At 39.3% G+C, this 17942-nt stretch overlaps 1 protein-coding gene across 1 annotated transcript; it reads left to right on the top strand.

Moving 5' to 3' along the window:
- Positions 1-4849: 4849 nt before the first annotated feature.
- Positions 4850-17551, top strand: LOC113069921 (MAP kinase-interacting serine/threonine-protein kinase 2-like). The gene is given in 15 exon segments (XM_026243042.1): positions 4850-4980; positions 5939-6102; positions 6374-6464; positions 6663-6707; positions 6710-6763; positions 6905-7002; positions 8972-9051; positions 9144-9217; positions 9377-9481; positions 9824-9879; positions 10060-10155; positions 13760-13954; positions 14072-14236; positions 14329-14369; positions 14461-17551. Coding segments are annotated over 14 exon segments (1425 nt in total). The 5' UTR covers positions 4850-4980; positions 5939-6051; the 3' UTR covers positions 14735-17551.
- Positions 17552-17942: the final 391 nt, after the last annotated feature.

The raw sequence follows: 17942 nt of genomic DNA on the forward strand, positions 1-17942 counted from the left end.
GCTCTTCTGGTTTTGTCTCAGTCTTATTTTCTCAGCCTTCTCACGATTTTCACAATTAAATTAGATTGCAGGGCCGACACAAGCCAGCTGTTTCATAAACACTTTTGTTTCTGTCCACTAGATGGCGATAAAGGCATTTCCAGCACACACCTGTATAATAAAATGTTGCATTACCTTAAGTCCTGATCACTAATTTTATTTTACTAATTTTCAACTATGTCTACGGTTTGGTTATTCAATGGGTTTTCTTTTTGGACAAGGCTCTTTTATAATTGTTCTTTCTTTAGCGTTTCAACTACGACTAATCGGCCAGACTGTAATTAGTTTATAGTTATCTTATTGCTCTGTTGTCTACTATCCTGCATGCTGAATAAGTGCTGAGTTGCACATTTAGAGGAAATAATTATTCAGCCCCAGTTTGTCTGGATGATGAAGTCGTTAACTGTGAATCGCGCTCTGCCCTTGATTTCAACACCACCTCTTCAGACTGCCCCCAATTCCAGATTTTTCCAGTAGTCTCTGCATCATAATGAGAGGGCGTGTTTGCAACACTGACGTTGAACGCTGTAACAAGGTTATGCTAGTTTATGTGCTCAAATAAATGTGCTCGTTAAAGCGCATTTATAAACCTAGTTGAGATTCATGCCAATTAAAAAGTTTATATTCACTTCAAGTGTTTTCATGCAAAAATGTAACAAATACTCTTAATGAAACTATGCTTACAACTGCTCTAAAAAATAAGTTCAACTAAAATATATTGTTTCAACGAATGTATTAATACTACATGCTTATGCATCGTTTAATAAATATTAATATATAATAATAATAATGTAATTTAATATAGCCTACTTAATTTTTATTAGGGAAAAACACACCCAACAGAAGATACACTGAAAAATTATTTGGCCAGTTGCCTTTGCATGTGTACATCTTAATTTTTTTTGGGGAAAGCACAGTTTTGCCTGCATATTGGTTCAGTGCAGTGATTATATCAAATGGCAATATATGCACTATTTTATATATATATATATATATATATATATATATATATATATATATATATATATATGTCTTATATATATCATCTACTGCCATCACACTGTATGTACCATAGGTTACATTAATTAATGTCCATAGAGGAATCAATGCGCGAGTGTGATTGCCTGATTCAAAGAACCGACTCAGTATTCAAGTATTCTGTTTATTGTTCTGTAAACCAGCTTCGCTACATGAACACATAGAAGGGCTACATAAAAAGTGTTAACATAATATATGCTTCCAACTGCAAATGTTGTATATGCGCATTCATACACACAATAAATGTATTAATCTCAAAATATAGTTGTTGGAAAGGGTTACAAAGTAGTGAGTTGCATCAGATCTAGCTTTTCTGCTCCGTCACATTCCCTCGCCACTGATCAACAACTCCGCGCCATAACAGGCGTTTTCTTTCACTTTCAGCAACAAAACGCCTGGCCGACCGTCTGTTACGTGTTATTATCTGGATATTGTCGTGTTCTTTAGGAATGTACCAGAACTGGAATGAAGCAGAAACTGCACGTCAGTGGGCGGAGCTTTGGCCTCACGCTCCAGCAGTGGTGGGGAGGGTACGTGCAGGACGAGGTGGTGAAAAACGCGCTCGCGCTGTAATGTTAATCAAGCGTTGGTGCCGTCAGGCTGATTCAATGCGGCTAAATGTTGCATAAGGCTGTCTATCTTGGGATTCGAATATGCAATTTTATTATGTTAACTAGACTACTGATACCCAGGGACTCTAAAACACTTTGAAACTAAAATAAATAGTTCAACAAATGCATTCAGTTTAATAATATTGCGAGGAAGGAACGAACAAACGAGTTTTATGATATGAATATCCTTAGAAAAGTGTACACATCATATTTAGACATATCTTAGGACATTTCGTACATACCTAGAGATGTATATAAACATATCTAATTATTTCAGTTTGTGATCCTGTGCTTAACTTTTTTTTTGCTCGTGCATTTACGTCGCTGTTTTGTTCTTTTGTAAACTCCGACTATTCAGACTCCCACAGGCATGCAAATATTTTTCCATTTGTTCCACTAGTATTTACATTTTCGGGGTTTATTGTTTGGGGCTTGGAGGATTTCCAGTTTCTAAACTGATAAAAGCAAGCTTACGCAATAGAGGCCCAGGACACATTGCTTAATCAGAAAAATATTTCAGGGGTCGACAAAATTCTTCGTTTAAGAGGAAAGAAGAAGTGCATGCTTCCCTCCACAGTTGCTGTTTTTCTACAAAACCTTTCAACTTTATTAGTTTCATAGATAATTTTTTTATAGCGAGACCTTATGTATACATAGTCTGTGCACCCAAGCAATAAATGTAATCCACAATCTCAGGTTGAGCGGGTAGATAGGATCACATTCAGGTGTATTCTGCTGTCAGTGCCTGATGTGTCTGATGACAGTCTCCTCATAAGTTGCTCATGCTTTCCTGCCACATGGATTTTGAATCCAGGAAAGGTTTTGGCGCCACAGCAGAAGTGTAAATAAATCTTTGTCATGTGTGTATGTACTAGCTGACTCCTCAGAAACCTACACGCCCTTGATGTAACAGAAGAGGACTACAGAATTCCCAAAGAGATCAGTCCAAGCACACATACACACTTGTCTGTCTTTTTCTCCCTCTCCAAATACACACACACTCTCACACTCCACTTTCATCACACACTCACCTAACACCAGACACCTCGCTTTCTCATTTTTCATTTTCTCCACTTTCCTCACTTTTCCTCCTCCCAAACAATTCACACATATCTGACCTCATAACCCTGGACCACAAAACCAGTTTTGAGATTTATACGTCATCTAAAGGCTGAATAAAAAAGCTTTGGTTTTGTGGTCCAGGGACAGGGTCACATATTTTCTTGCACATACAAATACAGATTAGTTCTCTTAAACAGAACAACCAGACATTACTCTTCCTAACACACCAGAACCTCACCAATCAGATCTCATCCTCTTTGGGATGTACATGTGCACACTGCTGTTTTTGACTCTGTTATGCATGTACCCAATGGAGAGTTAGAATACTATTTGGACCCTTTTGCGAAGGCCCCACTCTGTCAACCTAGAGTACGCACTGCTCCTCCTCCATCACGTGGCTTGTTTTCAACATAACTTGGCATTTCATCATGTGCTTCTTTCCTCCAAGCCTCACTCTGAACCTTGCGTAATCTTTACGGCTGTTTTCATGGCTGAATATATAAGCCAAAACACACTGGGAGACCAACCAGAAAGAGAGACAGGTGGACAAGGTGGACAAATGACTTTAAGTGGCATTTAATTATTTGACCACCCGAGAAAATAAAGACACTGAAAAACATATATAACTACTGACAAAACCTTATGAGTTAAGGGTAAGAAAGTTTCACTTTGTTTCTAAGAGAGTGTACAGGAAGCTGAAATAACTCAGGTATCAAAACTGCCATGTCTAGGACTAAAATAGATATTTCACTTGGCTCATTCAAGGGATCGAAATCATCAAAGCTTTCATTAACACCAGTGTGAGGATACACACCTGACCCGTCTATCTCAGACTCAGCATGGCTGTAAAACGTGCCTGTGTCACGATCATGTGTGCCAGTGAATGCTAACATTCCCATCCATTCAATTAAGGGCATGGAATGTTGAAGTTACAGTTCAGATGAGACAGTTGTGTTTTATAGAGTAACAAATGTCGTTTTCTAGTGGTGGATAATGCCCATGCATTGTTCCTATATAATCTACAAGAAAATATTGCTCTTCATCAAAGGGTTTCCCAAACATTGGTGAAATGTTAATAATGAATTCAATCATGAAATGTAAATAAATGATTCTAAAGTTATATATATAGGCCTATATGTTTTTTTTAACCTGACGTGACCAACCACTGAAACTGTAAACTGTGAATGTGTTAGGTTACTGAAAAATGTACATTAAATCTCAGGGAGTACAAATAAATATTTTAGGTCAAACACACACACACACACACACACTCACACACAGTGAGATCCCAACCTCATACATTATAATGAAACTGTAAATTAGCACATAATTGTAATATGTCAAAGAAACATTCAATTCGCTGTGTTTCTGACGTTTCTTTGTAATTATTTGTGAAATTTACTAATAATTTGTGAGTTTTCTGCCACCCAATATATATATATATATATATATATATATCTATATATCTATATATATCTATATATATATATATATATATATATATATATATATATATAGATATATATCTATATATATATATATATATCTATAGATATCTATCTCTCTCTCTCTCTCTCTCTCTCTCTCTCTCTCTCTCTCTCTCTCTCTCTATATATATATATATATATATATATATATATATATATATATATATATATTGCATTGGTATTTAATGAAGACCAGTTCTTACCAGCTGTTTAAAACCTCAGCTTAGTCATTTGGGGTTTCTGACAGTTAATTTGTCTGTTGCAGAATATTGCATCAGGCTAAATGAAAGCTAGTTCGAATAGTGTTTACACACGACGTACGATTTGGATTATGAACATTAGAGTCTTAATCATTCTTTTGAGTGGATTCTTATTACGGTATCAGTAACAGTTTAAAAATATTTTACATTTTTAGTGATAAAAAATCAGCAGACTAAAGCCCATCAGCGCCTCTATTCACCTCAGGCTTAAATCCTAACGTTCGTCACCAGCCCACGTGACTCTCGTTCTCTCTCAGTTTGTGCGGAGTGTGTGTGGTACGTGTTTACAGAGACTAGGGGGCTGGTCTAACTGAAGGAGGTGGGTACAAAGAGGCTTGAGATTATAAAACCAAGGATCGCTGTGTGTCTTTTTTGTACCTTCCACGCATTTAGTCCCTACCGCCCACGGCCACCATCTGCTGCTCCCGAAGCAGAGGCTCATACAACGGCGTCAAGCCTGGAGCTTTTAAGACAGTAACGGGGGTAAGGACGAGCTTTACATTCAGCCGATAGATCGGGATTGACAGAAGAGCAAACTTTGATTTTAAAGGATGCGACGCAACGGTTGGATTTGGTTCACTGTTGGCAGATCTTTGGAAATGGAAATGTCTCGAAATTACAATTTCATATAAGTTATTGCTGTCATTTGTCTTTGGGAGGATTTCGTTGCTTTACATTGAATTTAAGATGCTGGTGGACTCATTACTCGTCAATATTGCGTTGCAAACTGTTTTTGAATCATTCATTGTATTCATTCAATGTGTTGATTCGTTGAACATCACGAGTGCATGTGATTAACTTTAGTCTCATAAGGAGAGTAATGTATGTCGTTGAGTCAATAACGGGCGGAAATGGCGAGCTTTTTCCACCGGAGTTATTCTTGGCACAAGTCTCACGGGCATGTAAATGCAAGTGTCTTTGTGACGTGACTTGCTTGTACTGCGCCTGTAACTTTAACCTTATATTATCTGTTTGAGGTGTCGATTTAAAGGGCCAGTTCATTCAGAAATAAGAATTGTCATTTTTATTTAAAACTCATATCGTTACAAACCCCTACCACTTAATTGTTTTTCGGAAACCCAATGGAGACATTTTGCAAAAGAAAAAAAATAAGTCTTTGTATTCATTGACGTTAATGAATGGTGGTATCCGAGATCGTTAATCCAGGTTGATCTACAACTCCAGTGAGCTAACAACTTATTATTGGTCTATCCTTACAAAATGCTATAAGTCGATTTAAAGTTTTTATATATATATATATATATATATATATATATATATATATATATATATATATATATATATATATATATATATATATATATATATATAGCGCACAAGTCGTTTGGACTGCTATTATGGTGATTCTGAATCTTTTTTACAAATGTATAATTATAATTCATAATGTCAAGGGTAATAATAAACAAATTATTCCCCACAGGAATCCGTTTAAAGCACCACGGTTCCTAAGACATTGGATTAGCTGAGTGAAATTTAGCACTAAAGCTAAAACCACCGTTGTCGACATCCACCAGTCCCACAAATCAGAACAAAATGGTGCAGAACAAGATCACTGAAGTTACCGGATTCCATCGCTCTTTTAAGGTGAGAGTGCAATCTCACTCGCCTCCACTGCTGTTGCATGAACAAATGAATTGTTTTGGCATTAGGCAATGGATCATGTCACATGATAGGCACAGATGCTCATTTATTTATACTTCGATCAGGCTGATTACATTGCATAGGATATCAGAGATCAACCATTAATTAAACATTAAAGCGAATGCCAGGAAGCTCTTAGTTGTTCATTAGAAGCCTAGTAATAAGTGACTGTTGAACTGTTTAAGTCTTGAATAATATATTCTTTTATCTCCAGGGCCAAAATCCCTTTGAATCTGAGGAATTTTCCAAAACCGGATCCCATCTCCTTGAATCTTCCTTTGATTTTGATTGTTCCACCCGACCTGGTAAGTTGATGTTTTATCTACTGTTATGGAAACACCAATAGGAAGACCTGTCCTGTTGGCAGAAACAGTGTTAACATATTATCTTTAAAGATTAGGGATGAATACTTTCTGGTTATAATCAAGTTGCTTTCAGTGCATGTTTATATCACAGCTTATCAGGTTTTCAAATTAGAGTTTTCTTTCTGTTGTGATGTGCAGACATGCTATCCAGCCAGCCCATCGACATCCCAGATGCCAAAAAGAGAAACAAAAGAAAAAGAGATGCAGGGCAACAGACAGCTTCTCAGGGCGATTTGAGGGTAAGTGCATATTGCATGGGGTTTTCTATTTTTGCAAGGCGTTTACATTTCTCCAGGGAAATTATTCAAGCATGCTTTTACAGTTTGACAGGTCCAAATAGGTTCAGTTGTGTAATAATAACACTTTTGTTTTGATGTCAGATGTATATAAACTGCAAGATGAGGTGCTGGGAGAAGGGGCCTATGCCAGAGTCCAGACCTGCATCAACCAAATCACCCACAAAGAATATGCTGTGAAGGTAAGATGCTTTGCAGGTTAGACGTTGACTGTGACTGGCATTGTTGCATGTGATTGGAGAAGGCATGCTAGATATCTGCAAGCTGTGGATGGGTATGTCATGTTCAGGCCATGCTTATTAAAAGCATACTTGGGTTTGAAAATGTTAAGATTACTAAATTCATTCACAACTTTTTAAATCCGTAGACCGCAAACTGAAGTTTTTGCAACTGTCTGTGTAGTTTATCTAAGCCGCTTTCTCTTAACCATGTGATGTTGTTGTTCCCTGACACGGATGGTTGAACAAACAGCGCTTGTAGTTTAACAAGTTCTAGAGCAGGCTTAACGGAAAGACTTCATTGTTTTTGTTAGACCGGATAGAAAGCCAACCAATCAGAAATGTGGAACAGTTACATGCTCTTACTGTTCAGCGCTCTCATTGGCTTGTAGGTTGTACTGTAGCAAGAACATAATGTACTGGAAAGTCTGATAAAACATAAACCTCAAAAGTAGGAGGGGCTAGAGTGGAGTTAAATCCTTGAAGGGTTTACCTACTTTACAAAAAAATTTTTTATTGCAGAATCTAGAACAAAAACATGTTAGGAAACGTACATTGTGTGCCAGAAATATGTCTTCTTTTTACTTGACTGATTTGAGGAAGTTGTGATTGTTGTGACATTTTGCATGTTTTGTTTTGTGTCCTGATGTATCATTTAAAAACTTTTTTTTTTTAAACCCTATATTTTGTTAATTTTCTTATTTTTATCAGAATTTTAAATTGTCTTCCTTTTTAAAATTTAAACCCAAAAGAGGAACAATATAGTATGTTTTATTTTAATATAAGGTCCTCTTATAATCCAGCCAAACAAAGACAATTTAATGATTTAGGGATGAGTTTCAATCCCTGAGGGGGATGGATCGTTACAAGCATTAGATCAGTTTATGCTGGGATGGGTTTCAGACAACTCTCACCAGATGTCCTGCCATCCCCCTCCTCCTTTTAGCGTAGTTTTGGTGTCCTGGTCTGAACTAAAGTTAAGCCTGAATGAAAACAACTCCAGTAGCAGCCTCAGCCGGGCCTGAGTAGTGTTTACAGGCATGGTTTGATTTACAGACAGCGGTCAGACTCTATAGGGCGCCTTTCTAATTTATGGGCGCTCTCACTTGCATCGTATAGCAAAACGTGTTTGCCAGCATATTGTGAAAGCTTTTCTGTGCAGCAAATAACATGTTTAGACTTCAACTAGGTGAAATCTGTCACCACATCCCTCAGGTTGCCTTAAGCATTTATAATACCCTGTAATTGTTTTTGCTGCTTTTGAGTAGAGATTGCTGACTCAGCCGTGTGGCAGCAGTGCTAGGGTTTTGGGAATGCGCTGGCCTGCAGGCCTCATTCTTAACCCTGATACGCATTGTGTGCTCGCCTGCACGCTCTCAATAGCTAATCCAGGGAGCCGGAAGAGCCACACAGAGTCAGGAAAACACAGAGGCCTCGCATGGGGGAGGATGTGATTCAAAATAAATAGTAACTTCTGCTTATGTATTTGGTCATTGGTCTTGGAGGGATTAAATTAATGGTGTGGGCCCCTCGTTTTCAGTTTCTAAGAACTTTTTAATGTTAGTTTTTTTGGAGGGATAGTTTACCCTAGAATAAAAACAATCTGTGCAAAACAAAAGTATTTTTTTCTCCATACAGGGCATACAGGTCCAAATCAACATTAAGATATCCCATTTGCTTTATTCAGTTTTAAAATGTACATATCCACTTGTATGCAACACGCATATAAAACAAAAACAACACTTGATCGTTCACTTTTTTTGGTTAGCTATAACTTTGAAATGGATTAAACGGCAGTCTATATTTCCTTTGGAAGTTGATTTGTAATCAGATTGTCACTTAGATTAAGGAGCAGTTGTCATTTTAGGATGTTGTTTCTCACTTGGCTTTGATCCTAACCTTACATTTTTTTAATTTATTTTTTTACTCTTAGATCATTGAGAAAAGGCCAGGACACAGCAGGAGTCGTGTTTTCAGAGAGGTGGAAATGCTGTACCAGTGTCAGGGCCACAGGTAACCCATTGTCAAACTTTTTGTTTCGTGTTTTAATAACCTGCCACTGTCGACAAGGTGGTTTTGACCCCGATCTTTTGTCCACCCAACAGAAATATTCTGGAGCTGGTGGAGTTCTTTGAGGAGGAGGACAAGTTTTACCTTGTGTTTGAGAAGCTGAGAGGAGGTAGGTGTGCTTCTGTGGTGTTATGTAACTTTTGAGAAACAATTACCCAGTCTTCCCTGGGCTCAAAGACCAACCATGAGTGATTAAATTGAGACCCTCTCCATTGGAATGTATGGATTGCATGCCCTGGTGTTAATTTGTAACAATGTGTTTTTTTAGGTTCAGTCTTGGCCCACATTCACAGGAGGAGATACTTCAGCGAGCAGGAAGCTAGCATTGTGGTGCAGGACATTGCGAGTGCACTGGACTTCCTTCACAATAAAGGTATGCGAACAGACTGGGAGGAGTGTTTTAGGCCTGGAAAGGGGAGATAAGAAATAGCTGGGGAAGGGGAGGTTATGGGGGCTGTCTGAAATTGAATCAAGTTGTAACTTGATCATAGTTCATAGACTAGCTTGAGGGATGCACACTGGACTTCTAGGTGAAGTTGTGGGTTTATGTTTTATTCCTGTCAGTACTGTTGGGTGAGGGGTTGCTAAGCTAATTTTAGTAGCACTTAGCAACAAGCGGTTTTGGAAACATCCGCCTATCTTTGCCCTGTCTAATATCTTCACTTAGCCTGAATACCACACAACTAACTCATGACTTGTGTGTGTGCTTTTGTAGGAATGGCCCACAGAGACCTGAAGCCTGAAAACATCTTGTGTGAGCACGGGGACAGGGTGAGTCTTTTACGACAGCATGATTGCCAAGTCAAAGATTCAGATTATACTTTGCATTTTTGATCAGATTAGTCGAGGTTTCCAAGCAGACTGTAAACACTCAGTGGTGGTCAGTTTTGGCTATAGTCATTTCTGAGCAAAGGTTTTTGATCAGATTTTCTGTTGATGTGTTTCTTCCAGATTTCGCCTGTGAAGATTTGTGATTTTGATCTGGGCAGCGGAATTAAACTCAATAGTGACCGTTCGCCCATCTCCACTCCAGAGCTCCTTACTCCAGTGAGTGTCTTTGTGACCCTGTGAACACCGATTCACCCAAACTAGGAATTGCATTTGACTGAAAAAAACAAACATGATAAGCTGTTAACGGCCGCCTCACTGTTGTTTTGAAATTTATGGATAAGATGTGCACATTGTCAATGTCGTTACTTATCAGGAGGACCTGCTTTAATGCGATTGATGGATGTAGAGTAGTGTCAGTAGAGTAGCTTATTCTCATTGGCTAATGTAATCATTCTAGAGACAGTGAGGAGGTCAAGGGCTGGTTTATTACCACAGTGGAACTTTTAAGAGTCTAATCTCTGTTTTCAGATAGTGGAGCGCCAGTACTGAGCCCATCCATGTAGTTATCAACTTCACAGACTTGTGGATAACATTTGGCTTACAATCTTAAAAATGATCCCAGTTCCTGTTTCTTTCTAAATATTTGAAATTGGGTTTATTATTTTAAGCTTAAGAGTTTATCTCTGCTGTGTGCTTGTGTGGGTGTTAGCACAAGATCTGTCTTCACCTTGATGGTTTTGAATGATTTGGGCAAGACAGGCAAGAACAGGTGATTTGTTGGGGGTGGACAGTGAGAAATCCTCTGCAAGGGGCTTTCAGGGTAACCGGAGTTGGCTCCAACAGCTTGTTGAAAAGACTATTTGTGGACTGAATGGTTAAAGGGTGAAAGGTTTTAGTGTATCTAGTCAGTAAACCAATGTGGGGGTTGTCTTTATGTGCTTGCTTTATGGGCATCTCATGTGAATCTGCAGTAGAGGAGAGGGTTTGATTTAATGCATTGCATGTATTTAAAGAGATCTAAAATTTTGTCATTTTCCCAAATCCTTGTCATTTCCAACTCGTAGAACTTTATTCTGCAAAACAGTTAACACGGTTAAAACTGTTAAATCATTCTTCAAAATATATCTTCAAAATAGTACTTTTGTGTAGGTGAAAAGAAGTCCTATAGGTTTTGAACAACATGAAGTATTTAATATTTTGGGTGAATTATCTCTTTAAAAATTCAGACTTAGTTGTGCAGTGAGAAACACCTTGAAGTAGGAAGCTTCCAGATTTGTAAGAATGTTTTGTTCTTGGCTGCTTCCGTTTTTTTCCAAGAAACATGTCCTCAATCAGAAATGTATTTATTATTATTTTTTTTTTACTTTGAGCCAATGTTTATATAGTTCCAATTTTTCAATTGTCATTTTCCCACTTCTGGACAGCATGAGGAGAATTTTGTCTTTGTGCTTCAATTTCCTGCTGTACCTTCTCCCTTAAGCACAGTTTAGATTCCATTTCTCATTTGTTTTTGTCTCTGTGGATTTCCTCAAGCCTGTCTGGGCATAAGTCTTTCAGTCAGTCTTACCACCCCACACCTAGCAACTGTTCTGTGATTGGTTTGGTGAGAGGGCGGATGAAAGGGGGAGGAGCATTTAATGCACTCTGGTCATACACTCAACATGTTTTTCTTTGGCAGGATCCCAAGGATCTTATCAGTGTTTTTCTCACCGCTAGCTTGATGTTAACTCTGTTTATAACTTGATTGCTTTGCTTCTTGTAAGATTTTCCCTTTTTAAAATAATTATCTTTTTACAGTTACCGCAGGCTTTTTGCGTGTGCGTGTACTAGTCTGATCATATCACAAATGCTTAAAAAAAAAAAAAAAGTCTGTTTCTGAGAAGTGCTTGTACTTTACTTCCTGAACTGAGTAGAAAAGCGCTTTCTTTTGATGATCTTGCACTGCATGTACTCTTATACTGCGTGTTGACCAATAACCGCAGTGGAAATTCATGCATGTATAGATGACTCGCTCGATCAGCTGATGCATGCCTTACCGCCAACGACAAAAACACACGAACTGACTGCGCGACTACTAAAGCCAGTTAGTCCTTCCTTGGAAAGCCCCATATGTACTCATGTGATAGATGCTTGTAGCAAGTGACTGATGCAATGCTGAGCTAGTCTTACAGCTGAAGTGTGTCATGAAACTGAAAATCTGTTGCACCCTTATCATTCGAGACCCAGACACAGATCACAGAGATAGGCTCACAAGCGAGTCAGAGGAATATATTTAGGTTTTATGAAACGCGTGGAAACTGCTGCAAAACATGAGCCCTTATTTGCCAATTACAGGTTGCTCTGTTTTCCTGGTTTCTAGAAATTGGGTACACAGCTGACTGCTTACATGCTGTAGCAATGTATATGTAGCTTTGGATTGGTCGTTCTTTCTGAAAGTCTTTTGTTCAGGAGTGGGGGTGGTTGTGAAGTGAGGGTATTGAGAGGCAGAGCCAAAACAGCGGTGTGGATGGGGGTTGGGTGCAACAGTGGACGCTTTTGTCTGCACTCGGATTCCTGCACTGCGAAATAGCATTACATAAGTGCAAGAAGGCGGAGCAACAACGGCAGCTGGGTTGAGGACGACAAAAGAAACAAGTAGAGCAGACCGACCGCTTCCTTTAACCTCAGAGACACAAACCAAAACATGACCATGTTGCAAACACCTGTGAAAATATACAGATTGGTCATACCAATCACTGGATTTGCAGCATTATTGATTTATTCCAAATTGTGAACTTCAACTTTGTATGATAATAAGTTATTATATGGGCAAATTATTTATGTCATGTAGGGTTCAGATGTTGGCATGGATGCGTCAGAACTGAAGTAGACAAATTCGGGGAAGTTCTGGGATCTTTGATTTCTTGGAATTTTTTTTATTGCAAGTTATTTTGTAACACTGACCTCAGTCTGAGTCGCCGCATAATTATAGGGTCTTAATGCAGCAAGATGGCCCAGCCTGTCGAGGAAAACTAAAAGAAACCCAGTTCTGCAGATTCTTCCAGAAGGGTTTTTTGTCCTGCTGAACTACTGAACTGTTATTACAGAGAGGTTTTATCGAAGATTTTTCGGTCCGTGTGGCGATGTTGTTGCAAACTGAGTGTGTGTTGCGGTTATGTAATGAAGCATGGTATTTGGGTTTTCTGGGACGCACAATTTTTTAAAAAAATTTTTTTCTGTCCCAATGCGCAACCTAGTTTTAGGCAGATGCTGTCGGAGCCCGAACCAACAAAGCAGTGTGCACTTGCAGCTGAGCCCTCAAAACACTCACTCCCCCGCCTCCATCTGTGACATAACAGACGTTACCCTGGTTACCTCAATTAAGGATCTGTACGCCACCGTCACATTTTCTATATAGACTGCGGCAGAAATGTGTTTCATAAGCAAGAACCAGGGATGAATACTTTAGCATTCAAATAGATAATCTGTCGTTATCCACACTTTCCCCCCCTCCACTCCAACTAAGCGCGTGGCGCGATCTGCTGTTTACCATGTGATTCTCACACTGTTGGTTTCAGACAGGCTTAGGGCTCTCGCATTAACACATGACATTTGTCAGCTAGATGCATGAATGTGAACAAGGTCATCCACAGTTAGGAGAAAAAAATTTAGAAAGTACATAACACACTTTTAAAAAAAAAAAAAAAAAGTCTTAGCTCTGTGTATGCTCGCCACATTGCATAGCCGATGTGACTGCCATTTCAGTGTTTTTGCGTTTTGACTGAAAAGACCCATGTGCTAACGATTACTTTCTTCTTATCTCTTCTTGCTCCCACTTTAGTGTGGATCTGCTGAATACATGGCGCCGGAAGTTGTGGAAGCCTTCAATGAGGAGGCGACCATCTACGATAAGCGCTGTGACCTGTGGAGCCTGGGTGTCATCCTCTACATCATGCTGAGCGGTTACCCTCCCTTCGTTGGCCACTGTGGAAGTGACTGTGGATGGGAGAATGGAGACCCTTGTCATGCATGTCAGGTAAATCACACTACCTAGTCTATTCAACCACTGTGTGAACGGTTATAAACCAACATCAAAACTATCATACATATCAATGAATACATAATCATATCTTGCTTCTTTGATTCCCCCCAGAACACTTTGTTTGAAAGCATCCAAGAGGGCAAGTATGAGTTTCCAGAGAAAGAGTGGGCTCACATTTCCTCAAGTGCCAAAGACCTCATTTCCAAATTGCTTGTGCGGGACGCCAAGAAGCGTCTTAGCGCTGCTCAGGTTCTCCAGCACCCCTGGGTACGAGGGGTAAGTTACTGATTATTCAACAAAACTTCTGAGTGTCATTTTAGCAACCTTAGACTGTATCTTCATGATTTTCTACTGTCTTCTTTCTCCAGGGTGCCTTTGACTGTCTCCCTTCTTCTATCCTGCTTCCAAGGTGAGTTGAGTTGGTACCAGCTTTTCTGCTAATACATGCAGCTTGTAGCATCCTCATCAGACTAACCTCGTCCTTCCTTCCATGCTCACAGGAACAGCAGCACTAAGGACCTGACATTCTTTGCGGGCAAGGCTGTTGCCATGAACCGGCAACTAGCTGAGCAAGACGACCTGGAAGAACAGCAGCTGCAGGACTCCCCTCAGGTCGTCACCGCCAGTTCCACCTCCATGCGCCTCTCCCCTCCCTCCAACTCTAAACTGGCCAAGCGCAGACAGAGGAGTAGCCTGCTGAAAGGAGCACCTGTGTCTGCCTCCGAGCTCAGGCAGCTCCTGGCACCGCTGGTCATTGTGGGAGACTGTGTTTGATCAGCTGAGCTGGGCTCCCCGTGAACAATTTTCCAATTTCAAATGTATCTGCTACCTTTTGTGCAAATTCCTCTCCATTTCGTCTGCCCACTTGAATGGGACCCAGCCCTTTCCTAAATGATGGTTCAGTTTGTGCCTGTTGCAAATCCAGTTTGCTCCAGCAAGAGCTCCTCCAGCACTTTGATCAACTCGCCAGCATGGCAATTACCTTGCGAGCTCAAGGCGAATGAACTGGACTCCGTTTAGGATAGAGATTGGGTTACACAAGCCATTCAGAAATTAAAGGTAGAGCGTAAAATACCAGCTCCGACACCAAAGGTCTAATACCTCCCACCTCCTTCCCAAACCTCTTTTTGTGCTGCTTCCACGTTACAACTGGATCCACTGTGAATTTTCTCTATGAGAGATACAACTGCATTTGTTTCCAGGAATGTTCTTCCTGTATTTGTGTGTGCATATATCCCCCTCCCCTTCAGCAGATACTGAAGATACTGGTATATGCTTATGCAACCCTGATGAAGGCTATTATGACTTGCATTACTTTAGCAGAGATCTTGTATAAGTGGAGCGAAGCTCTGATAATAGTGCCTCGCCTAATTTAATGCATCGATGTCCTTCCCCCACAGCCTTTTAATTGCGACTAGAAAATCCCCTGACTGACCTTTAGGAATAGCTAGTTTTTTCTTTGTTATTCAAGCACTTCCAGACTGTGTCCTTAAAGATAGACTATCCCAGCAGTCTGCTTTCCCCTAGTTGAGGAACCGGTAAATGCATTTGATTTAGGGTGTATAGAAGGTTTTTGCCTTGCAAGACTCAAATTGGAATTGCAGCATCTGGTGCATCCAAACCGATATCTAGGAAACTCTTAAAGTTTCCTGTAAATTTCACCAAAACCGAATCAATAACCGTTAAGAGTGACTATAAACCTTTACGTATCAGAGAGTTCAGGCTTCGAGCTTGTACCCCACTTTGTTTATAGAAATATTGAACTGTCAGATTGTGGATGCCACCAAAAAGCAAACTATATAAATATTAAGAGGGGAGGGAGAGATTATTTTCAAGTAACATAAAAAAAAAAAAAAGCATTTTCCAGGAAAAAAAATATACGTATTAAAAAAAAAACTAAACAAAAAAAGTCTTCCAAGAAAATGTAGCTGTGTAATTGAAATGGTCTAAGAAAGTTTACTTGTTTTTCTTTTTTTTTATATATACGTTAATGGTTGACTCCAGTGCAGAGTGTGCCACACTGATGTTTCAAATGTTGAGCTTTCTTTAACTTTTTATTGAAAGAATATTATTTTTATGCAGGTGCTGTTCAAGCGGAACGTTTTCCTTTTTTATAGTTTTGTTACTTTATTCATGTTGATTTATATGCTGTAAAGATGAGAGTGAATGTGAGTAGAGTCGGGGAGAAAGGAAGGAAAAAAGAGAGGGCGTCATCTAGTCTTGTACAGATCTGATGTTTTACTGTTTTCGTTCATGATTTGGAAATGGCTTCAGGGTTGTTTTAACTCCCCTTTTCTCTCCGAAATGATTGGTGGCTTGATCGTTTTAGTAAGATGCATCAGTTATAGCCAAAGTGCACTCGTTTCTAAAATCGAATGCACTGAGGTATCTGGTAGTGCTGATCTTGAATCAGTTTTAGCCAGTTCAGAAGACACCGCATACTTGGTTGAGCTGAGCACAGACCGTCATTCCCTCTCTGAGGTGCATAAAGCATTTGAGTCCAGACTTCTGGATTCAGATTAAGTCTATAAATTCTGCAAGCATTAATGTCACCAGTGGGAGTTCAAATCACCCAAGCATATATTGAATGTTTTCAGAGAGTCACCTCTTCTGTCGTGTTGCTCTGAGATGCTTTGAGAAACCTAATGGCAGTCCTTGATTTTGAAGGGCCCATTGTGCTGATTATTATGACACTGATTGTAAGCTTTTGTTTTTTTTTTCTTTCTTTAAGAATCTTTTTACAGATGCAACTTTGTGGGTTTTTTATGTCTTACAGTAAGACTTGAATTGTATGTGCTAAAGTTTCCTCATGTTTTGTTCAGGAAACTTCTTTTGCCATAATATACAAATGGCAAACGAAAATGTCCATAAGCTGAGATTTAAAGCAGTTTTTTTTCTGGAAAGTACCATTTCCACCACTTCTGTTCAGTATTTTATCTTTCTCCTTGGCTTTGGTATATTGCAGAAATCCCAAGTGTTTGGGTTTGTATTTTCTGAAGAGTCTGTGGCGCTTGGCTGGTCCTCTATAAGTCCCTGTGCCTCTGACAAAAGATTCACCACTCTTTTACCCATATTATAGTAATGGGTCGCCTTGAATTAACAGATCTGACTTGGATTTTCAAAAATGGGGGATGTAGAAAGTTCTCATTCAATGTTCCTGTTTTACACAGCCCAATATTAGCCATTACAAACAAGTGTAAAATTCCATAATATGAAGTTTCTTGGTTTTCTTTTTCCCCAATTCAAAGTTTATTGGGATAATAGTATTCAGACGCACAATTGTTTATATATCTATATCTAATGTGACCCTCTAGTTCGAAGGCTATTGTTTTGGGGGTGTTGTCAGCAACACTTATTAAGAGCACTGTTTTTCCATTTCCAAATTCAAAACTGTGTCAAATAATAACTGGGGGGAAAATCTAAAATGGGGTCACATTTAGGGGCAACAGGTATTGATTTAAAAAGCACTTTACTGTACAACGTGGCTGACTGCAGTTCACACGAAGCTAAATTTATGACTGTTGTAACAGAATTTTGTATCGTTTTGTACAAAACAAACCAACAAAAACGCAATAAAATGCTTTGAACAGTGTTCTTGTTTTGTCTTCAGTGTTTCTGTAAAGTTGAACTTTATCAATCTCAACCTCTGCCTGTGTTCACACAGAATCACGAGCCTCATATCACATGCTGCTAGTGCAAACATTGACACTTCTAATAAAGATCAACCTCTTCGAACAGGTTCTGAAAGTGACTGATCCTGTTGACATAATCACAGGTCGCTATCACCTGAGCGTGACTCCCATGATGCATTACCTTACTAAGTCAACATGAGTAGAGCTGCTCTAGAGAAGTGCTGATTTTCAGGGCCGACTACATAACAGCGTCTGGTGTAAACACTGTAAAAGTTAGCTAGCCCACGGTTGTCATAAAGATCTAAGAGCAGTTTAGCAGCTCACTGTAAAAGTGTGGGTTGGACATGAAC

This window comes from Carassius auratus, unplaced genomic scaffold (genome assembly GCF_003368295.1).
Source record: "Carassius auratus strain Wakin unplaced genomic scaffold, ASM336829v1 scaf_tig00002576, whole genome shotgun sequence".
Lineage (NCBI taxonomy): Eukaryota > Metazoa > Chordata > Actinopteri > Cypriniformes > Cyprinidae > Carassius > Carassius auratus.